Source organism: Marmota monax, unplaced genomic scaffold (genome assembly GCF_021218885.2).
Source record: "Marmota monax isolate L192 unplaced genomic scaffold, Marmota_monax_Labrador192_F-V1.1 WCK01_AAM20220418_F8-fsc00013, whole genome shotgun sequence".
Lineage (NCBI taxonomy): Eukaryota > Metazoa > Chordata > Mammalia > Rodentia > Sciuridae > Marmota > Marmota monax.
In genome coordinates, this window is record NW_026692202.1 from 19,799,730 (window position 1) to 19,821,038 (window position 21,309).

Below are 21,309 nucleotides of genomic sequence, written 5' to 3' on the forward strand. Positions count from 1 at the left end.
GTCTGCATGAGAAAAAAACATGCTATACCTATCTTTCTGTGTCTTTTTTATTTTGCTTATTATAGTGTCTTCCAGTTCCATTATTTTTCCTACAAATGACATAATTTCATTCTTCCTTATGGCTGATATGCCATTGTATATCTATGCCATATTTTCCTTATTCATTCAGCTGTTGATAGGCACCTAGGCTGTAGTTGTAGTTTGAACTTTTTGGTGAACCTCCATACTGTTTTCCATAGTGGCTGTACTAATTTAGATTTTTACAAACAGTGTATAATGTTATCTTTTTCTTTACATTCTCACCAACATCTGTTGTTATTGTTATTTTTTGATGTTAATAACCATTCTGACTAGGGTGATATGGAATCTCAAATGTAGTTTTGGTTTGCATTTCCCTTATGGCTAAAGATATTGAGCATTTTCATATATTGCCATTTGTACTTCTTTGAGAAATGTCTGTTCAGATCTTTTCCCCATCTATTGATTAGGTTACTTGTTTTTGGATGTTGAGTTTTTGGAGTTCTTTAGATATTCTGCATTCTTGACATGTTCATCTGTCAGATGAATAGCTGGAAGACTTTCTCCCATTTTGTAGGCAGTTTCTTCACTCTGTTGTTTCCTTTGCCTTTTAATTCAATGTAATCCCATTTCTTAATTCTTTTGTTTCCTGAGCTATTGGAGTCCTATTCAGGAAATTGTTAGCTTAGGCCAATATCTTGAATTGTTATTTCTGTGTTTTCTTCTAATAATTTCAAAGTTTCAGGTCCTATATTAAGGCCTTTGGATCTTCAGTATATGGTTTGAGCACCTTTGTCAAGAATCAGTTGGCTCTAGATGCATGGATTCATTTCTGGGTTCTCTATTCTATTGTGTTTGTCCTCTTATCTCCCTTCCCCTCCCCTTGTGAAGCCAGGGCTCTTTACCATGGAGCTACATCCTCAGTTCTTTTCTTTTCTTTTTTATTTTGAGACAGGGTCTTGTTAAGTTGTGGAGGCTGGCCTCAAACTTGTGATCCTCCTGCCTCAGTCTTCTGAGTTGCTGGGATAATAAGAATGTACCACCATTCCCAGTGGTGTTTTGTAATTTTCAGTGTAGAATTTTTTGATCTTCTTTTTCCTGTCTCTCTCCCTCCATCCATCCATCCATCCATCCATCCATCCATCCATCCTATGCTATTGTTTTTTTTAAAAAAATATTTATTTATTTATTTTTCGGTGGACACAACATCTTTGTTTGTGTGTGGTGCTGAGGATCGAACCCGGGCTGCACGCATGCCAGGCGAGCGCACTACTGCTTGAGCCACATCCCCAGCCCATCCTATGCTATTGTGAATGGGATAATTTTCCTGATTTCTTTCTCAGGAAGTTAATTATTGGTGAATAGGAAAGCTACTGTTTTTTGCATATTGATTTTGTATCCTGCTACTTTACTGAATTTGTTTATTATTAAGAGTCTTTTTGGTGAAGTTTTTAGGGATTTCTAAGAATATGATAATCAGAAAATAAAAAAAAATATTTTCTCATTTTCTGTTCATATTTCTGGTCCGTTGGCCTCCCTCCCTTCCTCCCTCCCTCCCTCCATGCCTTCCTTCCTTCCTTCCTCTCATTGCTGTAGCTAAAATTTAAAGTATTGTATTGACTAAGAGAATTGACCTCATTGTTTTATTCCTGATCTTAGAGGAAATGCTTTCAGTTTTCTCCAATTCAGGATGATGTTGACTATGAGTTTGTATATATAGCATTTATGATGTTGAATTATTATTCTTCTATACCTAATTCAGGAGTTTTATGAGGAAGGACTTTTGAATTTTATCAAAGGCTTTTTCTGCATCTGTTTTATGATCATGTGATTTTTCATCCTTGATTCTGTTTATGAGCTGCATTGTTTATTCATTTGCATATATTGAACCATCCTTGGACCCCTTTTATGAAATCAATTTGATTATAGCATATGATCTTTTTAATGTGGTGCTGATTCAATTTGCAAGTGTTTCATTAAGGATTTTTGTGTTCATCAAGGATATTGGTATATAGTTTTCTATTGTTGTTGTGTCTTTATCAGGTTTTGGAAGAATGTTAATAAGGACTTTGAAGGATGAGTTTCAAAGGATTCCTTCCCTTTCTATTTATGGAATAATTTCAGGTGTACTGGTGTTAGCAGCAAAAAATTGATTTTTAGGTTTTGCTTTGTTGGGAGACTCTTGATTATTGCTTCTATCTCATTATTTACTACTGATTTGTTTAGTTTTTTTTTTTTTTAATATTCTCTTGGTTTAATTTTGTTAGATCATATGTGTCCAGAAATTTGTCCCATTTCTTCTATGTTTGATTCTATGAATTTTTAAATCTCTCCTGAGTTCTTTAGTGAACTAATGTTCATTCAGAGGTGTTTTTATTGCTGTTGATTTCTAGTTTTATTCCATTGTGACCTGGTTAGATGCAGGAAATGAATTCATTTAAAGAATTAGTTAATATTAATTTTATGACCTAATATATAGTATATTTTTGAAAAAGTTTCATGTGCTGATGAAAATAATTTATATTCCGTTGCTGTTGGTTGGTATGTTCTGTAGTTGTCTATTCAGGCCATTTGATCTATAGTGTAGTCTGCCTCCAGTGTTTCTTTGTTGATGTTTTTGTCTGTATGAATTATATGTAAGAGTGGAATTTTGAAGTTATCCACTATTGTTGTTAGTGGATCTCTCTCTTTTTGGCAATTAGTATTTGTTTTATAAAATTGGGTGCTCTGATGTTTGGTGTATGTATGTATATTTATAATCATTACATATAATGATTGTTCCCTTGATTGATATGTAATGACCGTCTCTTTCACTTCAAACTGATTTTGTATTAAAGGTTATTTTGTCAGATGTATGTATAGCTACTCCTGCTTGCTTTTTTATTCCATTTTCTTATACCATTTTTCATCCTTTCATTTTCAGTCTGTGTATATCTTTGTAGGTGAAGTCAGTTTCTTGCAGGCAGCTTATTGTTGAGGCTTACTTTCTAATCCAATTTGCCAATCTTTGTCTTTTAAAAAAAAATTTGATTTTAGGGATTGGATCCACGGATGCTTTACTACTGAACTGCTTCCCCAGCCCTTCTTATTTTTATTTTAGACAGGGTCTCACTGAATTTTGAGGGTCTTGCTAAGTTGCTGGGGTTGGCCATAACTTATGATCTTCCTGCCTCAGCCTCTCAAGTCACTGGTATTATAGGCATGCAGTATTTTGCCTAGCCAGTCTGTGTCTTTTAATTGGTGAATTAAGAACATTTATACTTAGGGTAATTATTGAAAATCAATTTGTTGATTTTTCTTCTTCTTTTTTTAAAGATTTTATGCTCATTTCTTTCTCTTATTCATCTTAGACTTTGATATTTATAATGTTTGATATGATATTTATAATCTTAGACATTATATATATAAAATGTTTGATTCTTTCCCATGTTCTTTTGATTGTGTTTATGTACTGTAGGTGTAGGATTTCTTCAAGTGTCTTTTCTTGTGCTCATTTAGTAGTCACAAATTCCCTTAGTTTACCCTTTTCTTCAAAGGTCTATTTCTTTTTCCATTTTGAGAGATAACTTTGCTGGGTATAGTAATTTTAGTTGGCAGTTATTTTCTTTCAGGACTTGAAATACATTGTTTCTTTCTCTCTCGGTTTTAGGATTCTGCTTTGAAATCTACTGTTATTCTGATGATTTTGCCTGTAAATGTGGCTTGGCATTCCTCTCTCGCAGCATTTAATATTCTTTGTAATTTTGGCAGTGTAAAATGTTATGGAGAGATTGTAGTCAAGTCTATTTTTTTTTTAAAATTTGTTCTACTTTAGTTATATATTACAGCAGAATTCATCTCAATTCATTGTACACAAATAGAGTGCAACATTTCATTTTTCTAGTTGTATATGATGTAGAGTTGCGCCATTTGTGTGATCGTATGTGTACCTAGGGTAATGAGATCTGTCTCATTCCACCATTTTTCCTGACCCATGATCCTCCCCTCCCTCCTCTTTACCCAATCCAAAGTTTCTCCATTCTTCCCTTGGCAAATCTCTCCCCGCCCCCCAGCATCCACTAATCAGAGAAAACATTTGGCCTTTGGTTTTTAATGCCTCTTCTATCTATATATCATAACTTGGTGAATTTTTTGCTATTGTTCTTCTCCCTTCAGAATGCCCATTATGCATGTGTTTGATCTTTTTAATGGTTTCCCAGAGATCTTGTATATTCTTTTCACTTGCTTATTTTTTAATTGTTATTAGAATGTAATATTTGCAGCTCTGACATTCTTTCTTCTGATTAATTGAGACTGTTGTTGAGGTTTTTTTTTTTTTTTTTTTTTTTAAAACCTGAGGTGGCTTTAAAATTTTTTTAGAAGAAATCTGACACTGAATTATTCATTTCCATGTTTTCTCTTTGGGTCTTTTAAAAAAAAGAAAATCTCCCTGTATTGAAATATTTATTCAGATCCTGTCTTGTCTTTCTTAAAGTACAAAAATGGGCCGGGAATGTGGCTCGGTGGTTGAGTGCCCCTGGGTTCAATCCCTACTAGTACCACCAAAATAAAACAGAATACAAACAAACAGATAAAAAACCCAAAACAAAACTATGCTAAGGTAAATTGATGTACAGAAGTGAGGAACATTCAAAGCACGTTAGAAATGGCTGTGATAAATTGTTGTTGATAAATGGCTGTGACAAATTGTTTTGGAAAGTCTCATTTATGTTTTCTAATACTTTATTAGGCTACAGAACATGTTGTGTTTACAATAGAGTGCCACTCAGTATCCCAGTGTGGGTCATTTTCATCCAGAGATACTCAGGATCTATTAAAATTAGGCTAAAGGTCTTATCTGTGGTGGCTAACTAGGCCATTATATTCATTAACTGAGAGGGCACCTCTGGCATCAGTCTTTCTATAATGCCAAGCCACATTTTTTGCCATTTTTTGAATAGCCTCTTGGTAATAATGCCCCATAAGGGAATTTATAACCTTTCCCACAGATGGAATGACTTTGAGAACAACCTAAATTGTATCAACTAGAGAAACACAGTGACAAATGTTTTGGAATGAGTTTAGGCCAATTGCATAGTCCCCACAAGATTGCCCTTGCCTCAGATACAGGCTCAAGTTTGGGGTCCCTATGGCTACCTTTAGTTTAGCTGCTGGCTGCAAATTTTAGGGTCCCTACTGACTCTCTTGGGTTTGATAATTCATTAGAATGGCTCATAAAACTCAAGAAGCACCATATTTCAGGTTATAATTTTATTATCATGAAAAGATGTAAATGCAAACCAGTCAATGAAGAGACCCCCTAGGACAAAATTTGGATGAGGCCCAGTGCAAAGCTTCTGGTTGTTTTTTCACTGTGGAGTCATGGACAACATTACCTCTTCCAGGCTGTGGTTTATAATACTTATCCAAGCTGTTTGTGTTTAGAGTTTATATAGGTGTTCCATCAAATGCTGCCTGTTTTATTCTTATTCCTTCTTGGAAGTTCAGACTTATACCTTTAGTCTTCAGTTCCTTTGGAGGCCTGAACTTTATGGCATAGCCTTTATCAAAAATTATGTGGTTAGACTCTCCATTGGCCAAACAACAAAGGCATTCCTATCAGGCAGGTTATTCCAGAGACACAGAGATCATCTTCCAGTAGCTGAAGCCAGACTTCTTTGTGGTAAAGTTAATTTCTTCTATACTGCCTGTTTAAACAGAGGATGAATTTTTGAATTTTAAAAATCTTTCTGCTTTTTTAATCCCTGGTGACATTCAGACCAGACACATAAGTAGTTCAGTTTTATTTTTCACTGCAGCACATGCTTATTGTTAAGTATCTGTTATGGTTTAGATATGTGATATCCCTCCAAAGTTGATGTGTGAGAAGATGCAATAATGCCCAGAGGTGAAATGATTAAATCACAAGAGTAATGACCTAATGTTAGATTATGATAGGTAGGTTATTATATTGGATTAATCTGTTAATCTGGATTAACTGGGTGATAATTATAAGTAGTTGTGTGTAGTCGGAGGAGGGTATGACTTTGGGGGTATCACTTTGTGGTTTATATTTTGTCTCTTGTGAGCAGAGCTTCTTCTGCTTCCTGATTGCCATGTCCTGAGGTGCTTTCCTCCTCCATGCCCTTCTGCCATGATGCTCTGCCTCATTTTGGTCCCAGAGCAATGGAGTTAGCCATTTGTGAACTGAAACCTCTGAAACCATGAGACAAAGTAAACTTCCTCCTTTAATTGTTCTTGTTAGGTCTTTTGATCACAGTGACAAAAAATATGACTAAAACAGTCTCTATCATATTCTGTTCCCTCCAAAACTGTTCAATAGCCTTCCCAACCAGTGGATCTTGCTTTTCTATCCACAAAACTAATATATATTTCTTACCAGCTACAATCTGGATACAGAGTCTAGATGAACAAAGTTTTAATGACATCCAAGTATATATACATTGTGGAAAAGGAGTGTTTTATTTTGTTTAGATTATAGATACATACAGGAGAGGTTGTTAGAAAAAAGTGAACTTTAAAAACTATGCTAATTGGTTGGGCATGGTAGCACATACCTGTGATCCCAGTGACTTAGGAGGCTAAAGCCATAGTATGGCAAGTTCAAAGCCAGCCACAGCAACGTACTGTGGCCCTAAGCAACTTTATTGAGACCCTATCTCAAAGTACAAAAATGGGCTTGGGATGTGGCTCAGGGGTTGAGTGCCCCTGGGTTCAATCCCTGGCACAAATAAAATAAAACAAAATACAAAAACAAAACTAACCCCAAACAAAACTATGCTAAGGTAAATTGATGTATAGAAGTGGGGAACATTCAAAGCACTTTAGAAATGGCTGTGATACATGACAAATTGTTTTGGAAAGTCAGTTCTAACATGGGTGAATAAAAATAGTTTGGAGAAAAAAAGTTAACTTAAAAGCAAAGAGATCAATTAGGACACTATTATTGTTGTTTCCATTGGAAATAAAGAAAGTAATAAGGAATTGTTTGTGGGAAAGTATTAAGTAGAAGAGATTGTTTTAGGTTTTTTCTTTTGAATCATATCCTCTTAATCTCTACCACAAGAGTCAAAAATTTGTGACTTTAAAACTCTTTTATGCTTTATGCCACCTATTAGTATAATGCATTCCATCTGTTTTGTACTTAACCTATAACCTCTGACTATAATGTGTCCATTGTTTGTTTTTTATAGATCCTTGCATTATTACTTTATATTTATTTAGCATACATTAATTGAAATGAGAGTTGACTGTATGCCAGATTATTATAATTGATACTGAAGATATGATGAATATAGGTGTGATTTTTTAGTTAACATTATTATCATTTAAATGTAAAATAAACACAATTACAAATATGTGAAAGAAGCAAAACTAAATCAAGAATTTAAAAACCGCTGGTTTAATGTAAGTCATAGATTTTAGTTTCTTCTTCTTCTTTTTGTTTTTTTAATATTTTTTAGTTTAGTTGTAGATGGACACAATACCTTTATTTTATTTATTTATTTTTTGTGGTTCTGAGGATTGAACCCAATGCCTTACATGTTCTAGGCAAGTGCTCTACCACTGAGCCCAGGCCCCAGCCCAGTTTTTACTCTTATTAAAATTAATTTTTCCTGGAACTTAGACAAATGTGATTATTAACCTTAAAAAGCCTACAGATCAATTTGATAATCAGACAAATGAGAAAAGCCTCTGATGGAAGAAAACATACAATATAATGAGAGTATGTTGAAGGAACTTTAACCTAGACTAGAGATTAGGAAGTTTCTGGGCCTGTGATATTCTAGTTTGGAATATCAGTTAAGAATGTGAACTCTGGAGCTCAAATGAATACGGGTTCTTAGTTGCTTGTATTGTGACTGTTGGCAAGTTCTCACTTTTAAAATGGGGTAATAGTAATCTCCACTTCATGTGATAGTTAGGAGGCCAAACTGAGTCAGCACTTATTGTAAAATGACTAGTGTGTGTGTGTGTGTGTGTGTGTGTATGTGTGTGTGTGTAAGTATGTATGTATGTATTGAGGTCCTTATCTTGAAATCATTGGAGAGCCTTATAAAGTTTAAACTCATAATAATTAAAAAATATTGAACCTGACTATTTATATATGAGGATACTCTCTCTAGTTGGTTCTTGATCTTACGAGTTTCTATTATTGTATACTCAGTCCAGTTAGGTTTACGTCCTGGCACCTACAGTCTTTTGACTATGACATTGAATCTTGCAGAGTTCTTCCAAATTAAAGATTAATCTCTTCTAAATCTTAAACACTTAATAGAGTGGTTGTCAGTTACTGACAGGAAGTGAATGTTTGTTAAATGAATAAATTGTGCCTAAATTATGAAATTAAAAAAAATTGGAAACCTGATGAAATAAAATGTCAATCATTTCTTAAGAGTATAGTGATCTGCTTCTTTGTGGAATTAAAAGGGAATTTTGATTAAAATAAGGCTAACAACAATAAAAAGTAATAAACTGTCCTAGAGAAATTTTGTTTTTAGATTTTTTTACCTTGTCAGTTGGGATTCACCAGAACTATTAAGCCTAATTTTAATTGCAATTATGTAGAATAGTGAAAAAGCCAATGATAGTATCAAAAAGCTATTTATATTTTGAGGAGCTAACTTTAATGATACTGGAGTTGTTTAGGTAACATTGGTAAATAGTGGTAATCAAATAATTCATTTTAAAGAAGATAACCATGTTGTTTTGTGGTGAACAAGAAGTATGGCTTATTGTAAAATGATTAATTTCTGTTTAGAAGAATATTTAGGACACATTGAATAATATTAACCTGAAGTAGAATTATACTTTGGGAATGAAAAAAATAAATATTAATATATAGGAGAGTGCAAATATCCATTTTGGGGGGATTGTTAAAACTAAACCTCAAATATTAGCGGGGTGATGAGAACATGTTATAGAGGTCAACAGACATAATTACCTCATTGAGTATTCTCAGTCAGTCAATTGAAGTTCTGTGGAGTTTCCAGAAAATATCTGATGTGAGTAAAATAGACCAGAACTGCAAGGTGGAGAGAGTTTATTCTTGTTTAAATATTCCCTTGGTATATTTTCTATTCTATAATGAATTGATAATGCCAATTTGTATTCCAGATAACACTGCCGTTTCATTTTCTTCTTTGCTGTATTCTTAAGCTATCATTTTCCTTATTATTTCTAAAAGACTCCTTTGTATACTTTGTAACTTCACAGTTTCTAATTTGCTTCTCATGTTTCTAATTTCAAGCCTTTGTGCATTATAGTTTTCTGCTTATGCATTTATAATGATTTGGTTTTCAATTCTTGATTCATAGACATATAAAATACCAATTCAGAGTCAATCATCTGGTATAACCTTTGTCAGTTCTTGTAATCTTTGGTCCATGGAAAGTTGCATGCCTTCTGTATGATATTTCAGGTGGTAATTAAGTGATAAGCTTAAGTATATAAGTGAGCAAATTTGTTTTAGAAATAAAACCTTATGAAATACTACTGTTTTATTAAAACCTGTTTGATATATTATGTCTGCTGTTTTGCTTTTCATCCAATTATCTTCTAATTTTATCTAGAGGGAAAATAATCAAGAAAATTATAATTCTGAAAAGGAATATATCCTAACTTAGGTAATTGAACATATAGTCTACTTATTCACTCCAGGGTTTTGCAATTATTTCTAAATCAGGATTCTTTACTTATCAGAAATGTTTTAGAGACATCTTTGTTAATTTAAGCAGAACTGCATTTCTTTCTTTCTCTCTTTTTTAATAATAACTTATTTAATTAAGTTATTTATTTGGTGCTGAGGCTCTAACCCATGGCCTCACTGTGTTAGCAAGCACTCTACTACTAAGCCACAACCTCAGCCCCCAGAACTGTATTTCTGACAAAAGATTGACAGGGACAAATGGCTAATGACATCATTGAATTTAATTATTTTTAATTTCAAATTAAAGTGAAGATGTATTATGTAACCATATGAGTTTAGGCTTATATTAACATTGGCTTCCCAGTATCCCTTGCTTGGTTTGTAGCATTATTAGGCATTTGGGAGATATCTACCTAATGAACACAGAATATAAACTTTATTTTTATTGAGCTGTTGATTATCCAGTAAATTATCTAACAAAAGCTTAGTTTAGCTTGGTATTTCTTGCATTAGTATTCTAGTGTAACACATGAGTAAATTTTACTTAAAATGTAGAAAAAGAGAAAAAGATATGGACTAACTTAAAAAGTATAAGACATTTTATTTTGGAATATAGTATCAGAGACAAAATAATACCAAAGTAAGTTTTAAATTATGTCTGACATTTAAGTTCCTAAGTAAAATGTGACCTTTCAAGCTATGCTACTTTAACTAAGTGCATTTAAGACTTTTTGGTAACTCTTCCTCTTTCTGAGGAGATTGAACCTAACCTAAACTCTTCTCTCAACGCTTGCCCATCATCCTTGCTTCCTCATGTTTGGTTTGACCTTCTGATCACCTTGGCCTATTTCTACAAAATTTTCATTTCAGTGACTTTCTTTTGTTTTAGTTACTTTTGCTTTGGAATCTTATATCTTCCTTCCTTCCTGCCTTCCTGCTTGCTTGCCTTCTGCCTGCCTTCCTGCCTTCCACCATGGATTGAACCCAGGGATGCTTAAGCTCTGGGCCACAGCCTCTACATACATACATACATACATATATCTGTCTGTCTATCTATCTATCTATCTATCTATCTATCTATCTATGTATCTATCTATCTATCTATCTAAATTTAAGACAGGGCCTGGTTAAGTTGCTGAGGGCAGCCTCAACTTTCTATCCTCCTACCTTCTGCTTTCTGACCACAACTTCCATTTTTAAAACTCAAGAGACATTACAACAACTTCTTTGCAGCTTAGTGAGCTTTGGGTACACCCTCCTCAGCAAGGACTGGGATTTATCCCTATGGGCAGAAGTCATCTTTATTGATTATATACTAGCTCATCTCAAATGACTCACTCTTATATTTGTGACTCTTAAATTCATTAGAGTTCTCCTTACTTTCTTAAGGTAGAAGTCAAGGTCACTGAGTTTTGACCTATCTTTCTTTTAAATAGGCATTTAATGCAGTGACTTTTTTTCTTACCTGTAAAGTGTGTGTTAATTTCATCCTTCAAGTGTCAGACTATTGTATTTTTTTCTTAAGTTCAGAATATTTAAAAATTTTCCTATTGATTTCTTCTTTTATTTATGAATTCTTTTTTTTTAAGATTTTTTTTAAGTTATAGTTGGGCACAATACCTTTATTTTGTTTATTTTTATGTGGTGCTGAGGATTGAACCCAGGGCCTCACACGTGCTAGGCGAGTGCTCTATCACTGAGCCACAACCCCAGCCCCTGAATTCTTTAGAAGTATTTTCTTTAGTTTCTGAACATGGGGCAACTTCACAAGAATGTTTTTCTTACTGATATCTAATTTATTCATTGCAATTAGAGAATATACCTTGTATGACTTCAATTTTTAAATGTATTGTGTGCAGTTGAGAAAAAAATGTGTTCTATTGTTGGGTGGTATTAGGCCAGGTTGTTTTATGGTGATTTTCTAGTTGTCCATATCTATACTGATTTTCTGTCTGCTCATGTTCTATAAGTCTTGTCAAGATGTCTTAACTCCTACTGAATATTTTTCTACATGTTGATTCATTTACTTGAAGAGCAGAATTAAATTCTCCATGTATAACTGAGGATCCCCCCCCCCTGTTTTCTTATTTATTAGGATTTTTTAAAAAAAAGCATTTGAGGGCTGGGGATGTGGCTCAAGCGGTAGCGCACTTACCTGGCATGCGCGGGACGCTGAGTTCGATCCTCAGTACCTCATAAAAATAAAGAGGTTGTGTCCACCGAAAAAACTAAACAATAAATATTTAAAATTCCCTCTCTCTCTCTCTCTTAAAAAAAAAAAAAAGCATTTGAGATTTTTTTTTTTTTAAAGGTGTAATTGCTTTGGGGATTACTGTAGGTTCTTGTTGAATTCACTTACTTTGTCAGCATGTATTGTTGCTTTTTATTTTTGATATTTCTTATTCTTAAGTCCTCAATTAATGTAAGCCTTCTATTTATTAGTGTTGGAATTTAACATCTTATTCTATCCTTTTACTTTTAAGCTAGCTGAATTATTTTTTCTTTTTAATTCAGTGTGGCACCCTTTGCCTTTTGATTGGAGTATTTGTACCATTAAATTTAATATAATTATTGCTAATTTTTTTTTAAATCTACCATCTTACTACTTGGTTTACCATGTGATTTCTCTCATGTAGTCCCATTTTATATTTTCTTGCCATTATTCTTTTAGAGAATTTTAATTCTATTGTATCTTCACTTTTTAGTTGTATCAGGCATATCATCTTTGGGTATATTGTAGCAGTTGTTGCTTTAAGGTTTTTAATTTTCAGTTTTTATAGTTATTTTATAATTATATCAAAGTGAATTCTGTTAAATTAAAAAAAAAAGTATATCACTTGATAGTTGGGTTAATAACCATATGATTGGGGGGTGCTGGGATTGTGGCTCAGTGGTAGAGAGCTTGCCTAGTACGTGCGAGGCCCTGGGTTCCATCCTCAGCACCACATAATAATAAATAAATAAAATAAAAGTATTGTGTCCAACTATAACTAAAAAATAAAATATTTAAAAAAAAGAACCATATGATAGAATCATCACATTTTCTCTTGTATATTTCTTCTGCATGTCAATAACACAATAATATATTGTTCGTATTTTTGCTTTAATTAGTTATCTTTTTTGTGGGGACTGTACTCCTCATGTTTAAACTAGTTTGTGGTTGCAAATTCTTGTCCCCAAACAAGCTTCTTTGCTGTCTCCTTTTTTTTTGTGTTTTTATTTATTTATTTTATTCCCTTTATTTCTTTTCTGAGTTTCTATTTTCACTTTTTTTTTTTTTTTGGGGGGGGGGAGTACATCTTTTTTCCTTTTGTGCTGGCTTAGTAATGCATTCAGAATATCTTCAATTTTTTATGATCATTTTATTTTATTATTTTTTTTTAATTTTTTATTGTGGGTTGTTCAAAACATTACAAATTTCTTGACATATCATATTGCACAATTTGATTCAAGTGGGTTATGAACTCCCACCTTCACCCCATACACAGATTGCAGAATCACATCAGTTACACATCCATTGATTTACATATTGCCATACTAGTGTCTGTTGTGCTCCGCTGCCTTTCCCATCCTCCACCCTCCCCCCTCCCCACCTCTCTCTCTACCCCCTCCACTGTATAACCCTGAGGGTCTCCTTCCATTACCATGCAATTTCCCTTCTCTCTCCCTTTCCCTCCCACCTCTCATCCCTGTTAAATGTTAATCTTCTTCTCCTGCTCTTCGTCCCTACTCTGATCCTAGTTACTCTCCTTATATCAAAGAAGACATTTGGCATTTGTTTTTTAGGGATTGGCTAGCTTCACTTAGCATAATCTGCTCTAATGCCATCCATTTCCCTGTAAATTCTATGATTTTGTCTTTTGTTAATGCAGAGTAATATTCCATTGTGTATAAATGCCACATTTTTTTTATCCATTCGTCTATTGAAGGGCATCTAGGTTGGTTCCACAGTCTTGCTATTGTGAACTGTGCTGCTATGAACATCGATGTAGCAGTGTCCCTGTAGCATGCTCTTTTTAGGTCTTTAGGGAATAGACCAAGAAGGGGAATAGCTGGGTCAAATGGTGGCTCCATTCCCAGCTTTCCAAGAAATCTCCATACTGCTTTCCAAATTGGCTGCACCAATCTGCAGTCCCACCAGTAATGTACAAGTGTACCCTTTTCCCCACATCCTCGCCAGCACTTGTTGTTGTTTGACTTCATAATGGCTGCCAATCTTACTGGAGTGAGATGGTATCTTAGGGTGGTTTTGATTTGCATTTCTCTGACAGCTAGAGATGGTGAGCATTTTTTCATGTACTTGTTGATTGACTGTATGTCCTCCTCTGAGAAGTGTCTGTTCAGGTCCTTGGCCCATTTGTTGATTGGGTTGTTTGTTCTCTTAGTGTCTAACTTTTTGAGTTCTTTGTATACTCTGGATATTAGGGCTCTATCTGAAGTGTGAGGAGTAAAGATTTGTTCCCAGGGTGTAGGCTCCCTATTTACCTCTCTTATTGTTTCTTTTGCTGAGAAAAAACTTTTTAGTTTGAGTAAGTCCCATTTGTTGATTCTAGTTATTAACTTTTGTGCTATGGGTGTCCTATTGAGGAATTTGGAGCCCGACCCCACCGAATGTAGATCGCAGCCAACTTTTTCTTCTATCAGACGGCGTGTCTCTGATTTGATATCAAGCTCCTTGATCCATTTTGAATTCACTTTTGTGCATGGCGAGAGAAAGGGATTCAGTTTCATTTTGTTGCATATGGATTTCCAGTTTTCCCAGCACCATTTGTTGAAGATGCTATCCTTCCTCCATTGCATGCTTTTAGCCCCTTTATCAAATATAAGGTAGTTGTAGTTTTGTGGATTGGTTTCTGTGTCCTCTATTCTGTACCATTGGTCCACCCGCCTATTTTGGTACCAGTACCATGCTGTTTTTGTTACTATTGCTCTGTAGTATAGTTTGAAGTCTGGTATCGCTATACCGCCTGATTCACACTTCCTGCTTAGCATTGTTTTTGCTATTCTGGGTCTTTTATTTTTCCATATGAATTTCATGATTGCTTTCTCTATTTCTATAAGAAATGCCGTTGGGATTTTGATTGGCATTGCATTAAACCTATAGAGAACTTTTGGTAATATCGCCATTTTGGTGATGTTAGTTCTGCCTATCCATGAACAGGGTATATTTTTCCATCTTCTAAGATCTTCTTCTATTTCTCTCTTTAGGGTTCTGTAGTTTTCATTGTATAAGTCTTTCACCTCTTTTTTTAGGTTGATTCCCAAGTATTTTATTTTTTTTGAGGATATTGTGAATGGAGTGGTTGTCCTCATTTCCATTTCAGAGGATTTGTCGCTGATATACAGGAATGCCTTTGATTTATGCGTGTTGATTTTATATCCTGCCACTTTGCTGAATTCATTTATTAGCTCTAATAGTTTCTTTGTAGAGCCTTTTGGGTCTGCTAGGTATAGTATCATATCATCTGCAAACAGTGATAATTTAAGTTCTTCTTTTCCTATTTTTATGCCTTTAATTTCTTTCGTCTGTCTAATTGGTCTGGCCAGTGTTTCGAGAACTATGTTGAAGAGAAGTGGAGAGAGAGGGCATCCCTGTCTTGTTCCAGATTTTAGAGGGAATGCCTTCAGTTTTTCTCCATTCAGAATGATGCTAGCCTGAGGCTTAGCATAGATTGCTTTTACAATATTGAGGTATGATCCTGTTATCCCTAGTTTTTCTAGAGTTTTGAACATAAAGGGATGCTGTACTTTGTCGAATGCTTTTTCCGCATCTATTGAGATGATCATATGGTTCTTATTTTTAAGTCTATTGATGTGGTGAATAACATTTATTGATTTCCGTATATTGAACCAGCCTTGCATCCCAGGGATGAATCCTACTTGATCATGGTGCACAATTTTTTTGATATGTTTTTGTATCCGATTCGCCAGAATTTTGTTGAGGATTTTTGCCTCTAGGTTCATTAGAGATATTGGTCTGTAGTTTTCTTTCTTTGAAGTGTCTTTGTCTGGTTTAGGTATCAGGGTGATGTTGGCCTCATAGAATGAATTTGGAAGTTCTCCCTCTTTTTCTATTTCCTGAAGTAGCTTGAAAAGTATTGGTATTAGTTCTTCTTTAAAGGTTTTGTAAAATTCTGCTGTATACCCATCCGGTCCTGGGCTTTTCTTAGTTGGTCGTCTTTTTATGGTTTCTTCTATTTCCTCAATTGATATTAGTCTGTTTAGGTTTTCTATATCCTCCTGACTCAATCTGGGCAGATCATATGACTTAAGAAATTTATCTATGCCTTCACTATCTTCTAATGTATTGGAGTATAAGGATTCAAAATAGTTTTTGATTATCTTCTGTATTTCTGAAGTGTCTGTTGTGATATTGCCTTTTTCATCCCGTATGCTAGTAATTTGAGTTCTCTCTCTTCTTCTCTTCGCTAGCATCGCTAAGGGTCTGTCGATTTTGTTTATTTTTTCAAAGAACCAACTTTTAGTTTTGTCAATTTTTTCAATTGTTTCTTTTGTTTCGATTTCATTAATTTCAGCTCTGATTTTCATTATTTCTTGCCTTCTACTTCTTTTGCTGTTGTTTTGCTCTTCTTTTTCAAGGATTTGAGATGAAGTATGAGATCATTTATTTGTTGGTTTTTTCTTTTTTTAAGGAATGAACTCCAAGCAATGAATTTTCCTCTTAGAACTGCTTTCAATGTGTCCCATAGATTCCGATATGTTGTGTCTGTGTTTTCATTAATGTCTAAGAATTTTTTAATTTCCTCCTTGATGTCTTCTATAACCCATTGATCATTCAGTAACCTATTGTTCATTGTCCAAGTGATGTATGCTTTTTCCTTCCTTCTTTTATCGTTGATTTTCAGTTTCATTCCATTATGATCAGATAAGATGCATGGTATTATCTCTACTCCTTTATATTGTCTACGAGTTGCCCTGTGACATAATATATGATCTATTTTTGAGAAGGATCCATGTGCTGCTGAGAAAAAAGTGTAACTGCTTGATGTTGGGTGGTATACTCTATATATGTCAATTAAGTCTAGGTAATTAATAGTGTTATTGAGTTCTATAGTTTCCTTATTCAGCTTTTGTTTGGAAGATCTGTCCAGTGGCGAGAGAGGTGTGTTGAAGTCTCCCATGATTATGGTATGGTGGTCTGTTAGACTCTTGAACTTGTGAAGAGTTTGTTTGACGAACATAGCTGCACCATTGTTTGGGGCATAAATATTTATGATTGTTATGTCTTGTTGGTGTATGGTTCCCTTAAGCAGTATGTAGTGTCCCTCTTTATCCCTTTTGATTAACTTTGGCTTGAAATCTATTTTATTTGATATGAGTATGGACACTCCTGCTTGTTTCCGAAGTCCATATGAGTGATATGATTTTTCCCAACCTTTCACCTTCAGCCTATGTATGTCTTTTCCTATCAAATGCGTCTCCTGTAGGCAGCATATTGTTGGGTCTTGTTTTGTGATCCATTCTACTAGCCTGTGTCTCTTAATTGGTGAGTTTAAGCCATTAACATTTAGGGTTATTATTGAGATATGGGTTGTTCTTCCAGCCATATTTGTTTATTTCTGTTACTAAACATGGTTTGTTTTCCTCTTTGATTATTTCCCCCCCTTTACTGTCCTACCTCCCACTGTTGGTTTTCATTGTTATTTTCCATTTCCTCTTCCTGTAATGTTTTGGCGAGGATGTTTTGAAGAGATGGTTTTCTAGCTGCGAATTCTTTAAACTTTTGTTTATCGTGGAAGGTTTTAATTTCATCTTCCATCCTGAAGCTTAATTTCGCTGGATACACAATTCTTGGTTGGAACCCATTTTCTTTCAGTGTTTGAAATATCTTATTCCAGGATCTTCTAGCTTTCAGAGTATGTGTTGAAAGACCAGCTGTTATCCTGATTGGCTTACCCCTAAATGTAATCTGCTTCCTTTCTCTTGTAGCTTTTAAAATTCTCTCCTTATTCTGTATGTTGGGCATCTTCATTATAATGTGTCTAGGTGTGGATCTCTTATGATTTTGCACATTCGGCGTCCTGTAGGCTTCTAGGATTTGGGATTCTGTCTCATTCTTCAAGTCTGGGAATTTTTCTCGTATTATTTCATTGAATAGACTGCTCATTGCTTTGGTTTGGAGTTCTGTACCTTCCTGTATCCCAATGACTCTTAAGTTTGGTCTCTTAATGTTATCCCATATTTCTTGGATGTTCTGCTTATGGTTTCTTAACAGTCTTGCTGAGCTGTCTATGTTCTTTTCCAGTTGAAATACTTTGTCTTCATTGTCTGATGTTCTATCTTCTAAGTGTTCTACTCTGCTGGTAGTATTCTCCATTGAGTTTTTAAGTTGGTTTATTGCTTCCTGCATTTCTAGGATTTCTGTTTGTTTGTTTTTTATAACCTCTATCTCCCAGTATAGTTGATCCTTTGCTTCCTGGATTTGTTTGCGTAATTCATTGTCGAAGTGATCTTTCATTGTCTGATTTTGCTGTTTAATGTCTTCCTTGATACTCCAGATCATCTGAAGCATGTATATCCTGAATTCTTTATCTGACATTCCATCTGCTCCAGCTGTTACCTCTTCTAAAGTTGCGTTGACCTGCATTGCTTGTGGTCCTTTCTTTCCTTGTCTTTTCATACTGCTTGCGTATCTTTCCTGCAGGTGCGGGCGGCGGCTCTGCTCTCTCCTTATTCCAATTGGGGTGTCGTGGCTACCACGCCGGCAGGTCACTGGGCCTGTTCTGGGCGCTGGCAGCGGCTCTGTTCTCCCCCTACTCCAGTTGGGGTGACGAGTGTACCACGCCGGCAGGCCACCGGGCCTGATCCGCCGGTCGGTTGCAGGTTTGCCTACCCTGCAGGCGCGGGCGGCGGCTCTACTCTGCCCCTACTCCAAATGGGGTGACGTGTCTTTCGTACCGGCAGGCCACTGGGCCTGTCCTGCTGGTCGGTTGCAGATCTGCCCACTTTTCGGGCACGGGTGGAGGCTCTGCTCTGCCCCTACTCCAATTGGGGTGTCGTGACTACCCCGCCTGCAGGACGCTGGGCCTGTTCCTGGCACGGGCGGCGACTCTGCTCTGCCCCTACTCCAATTAGGGTGGTGCGTGTACCACGCCGGCAGGCTCCTGGGCCTGATCCGCTGGTCTGTTGCAGGTCTGCCTACCTTGGAGGCGCGGGCGGCGGATCTGCCCTGCCCCTCCTACCATGCCTGCGGACCCCTGGGCCTGATCTGCAGGTTGGTCACAGGTCTGCTCACCCTGCGGGCACGGGTGGCGGTTCCGCTCCGCCCCCACTCCAGTTGGGGTCACGTGGCCACCACACCGGCAGGGCCTGATCCGGGCGTGGGAGAAGGATCTGCTCTGCCCCTACTCCAGTTGGGGTGACGTGTGTACCACACTGGCAGGCCACTGGGCCTGACCCGCCAGTCTGTGACAGGTCTGTTTACCTTGCAAGCGCGGGCGGCGGCTCTGCCCTGCCCCTCCTACCACGCCCATGTACCACTGGGTCGCGGGTCTGCCCACCTTGCGGGTGCGGGTGGCGGCTCCGCTCCGCCCCCTCTCCAATTGGGGTCACGCGGTCACCACGCTGGCGAGCCGCTGGGCCTGCTCCGGGCGCTGGCGGCGGCCCGGCTCCTCCCCTATGGCTCGACGACAAATTGAGGAGACTCGGGTGTCTGTGCCTCATCCCCCCTACCAGGAGACCAACTGTTTCTGTCGCCGCTTGTATTGATGAAGATTTCTCCTCCACCGCTTTCTGATGACATCAGATCTCTGCCATGTTGGTATCCTATGCGAATGGTAGCATTTTGTTCCCCTTGCCGGGCAACCGAAGCAACGGGTGAGTCCTGACCGGCCCTCAGCAGGACCCGGACCGAGAAGCAGTTTCCGCGGGCTCCTAGCCCCGGGCCAGGGAAGTTCCGGGAGCCGGAACTCGGCCACTCTGTGCTCGGTGTAAGCTCCTATAAGGGTAGGCTCCAAGAAGCAGTCCCCGCGGGCTCAGTTCCGGGAGCCGGAATTCGGCCGCTTAGTGCTTGGTGTATGCTCTGATAGGATCAGGGTCCAAGAAGCAGCCTCTGCAGGCTCCGCAGCCCTGGGCCAGGGCGGTTCCGGGAGCCGGAACTCGGCCGCCCCGCGCTCGGTGTTCGCTCCGATAAGATCAGGTTCTAAGAAGCACCCATGCACTGAACCCTAGCAATCTGTCTGCAAGCCGCAGGCGAATGGCAGCCTGAAATTACCTGTTCTATGGCTGAATGAGGTGCGGTCAGTCGAAAACAGGGATGGTGACGTCAGCTTTCCAACATGGTGGCTGCTGGCCTCCTCTGTGTTCTGACCGGTGTGGAGAACTGAGATGGACTGCTTCCTTCCCCCGTCTCGAACCCAGAATTCAGCCCTGAGTACGGTGCTTGCATGGCTGGCAGAAACTGCAGCGCTGTATCCCTGCGTCGCTATCTCGTTTCCCAGCGTGCGCTGCAGACTCTAGCCGCGGGGTGATTTGCTGAATAAGCAGTGTTACCCTCCGTGCGACAAACCTCTCGCGTTTGAGTCCCCGTAGCCGATCCTCGTGCGATGGAAATCCTTCCTCCAGATTCCGGAGCACCCCACTATTGCTGTAAATTCCTAACAAGATAGCCTTTAGCCGTCCTGACTTGTCATACTCCCACACAGTGAAGCAGCACACGGGGGCAATGCACTCCCCTCGCCGCCATCTTCCCTCCCTCTTATTTTATTTTTTGATTTTTTTTATTTATTTATTTTTTTAAATTCTCTCTCTCTTTATTTATTTTAGTTTTTTTCGGCAGACACAACATCTTTGTTTGTATGTGGTGCTGAGGATCGAACCTGGGCCGCACGCATGCCAGGCGGACGTGCTACCGCTTGAGCCACATCCCCAGCCCCTTATTTTTTGATTGTCATATAATATTTGTACATATTTATGAGACCCAGTGTAGTGTTTTGATTCATGTATATATTGGGTTATGATCAACTCAAGGTAATTAGCATATCTATCACCTTAAACATTTTTGTGTCTTTAGCATGAGTATATTCATAGTGTTATTTTCTAACTATTTTGAGATATATCAGGCAGTATGATTAATCATATTCACTCTTTTTATCCTTTTTTAGTGGTTGAATTAGGATTGTGGTTCAAAGTAGCTTTTCTTGGAAATTGAAATCCTTATGTATTAGTTTAAAAAATCTTACAGTATATTAACCTAGATCTCTCTGTATCTCTCTCTTTTATTTTGGTATTTCAATTTTAATAGCTTATATATTATGTCTTTATAAAGCTTATCAAGAAATTAAAATAATTTAAACGTGATTATTGTGTTTCTAAGGAGTATATGCTGTTTTTTTTTTTGTTTTGTTTTTACAGCTACTTGAAGGGAATTTTGCCAAAGAAGTCAGTCATGAAATGGATGGACTTATTTTTCAGCCCATTGGAGTAAGTTCATTTGTCTGTGTGTGTTCATATACATATATACTTTTATATAGGAAGTACCATTACCTCAGTCATATTTATTAGGATTTGTGATCAGTGCTTTCTCTTAAGATCAATTGTACAGTGTACTACAGAGCAATAGTAACAAAAACAGCATGGTACTGGTACCAAAACAGGCGGGTGGACCAATGGTACAGAATAGA

At 37.1% G+C, this 21,309-nt stretch overlaps 1 protein-coding gene across 2 annotated transcripts in view; it reads left to right on the forward strand.

The window, feature by feature from the left end:
• Rngtt (RNA guanylyltransferase and 5'-phosphatase) overlaps positions 1–21,309 on the forward strand; it is a 234,044-nt gene that overhangs the window by 87,611 nt on the left and 125,124 nt on the right. The window contains exon 12 of one of the 2 annotated variants that reach the window (XM_046431631.2): positions 21,041–21,109. The exons of the other annotated variant lie outside the window; for it this stretch is intronic. Coding sequence (XP_046287587.1) covers positions 21,041–21,109 — 69 coding nt within the window. The remainder of the gene's footprint in view (positions 1–21,040; positions 21,110–21,309) is intronic. 2 annotated transcript variants of the gene reach the window in all.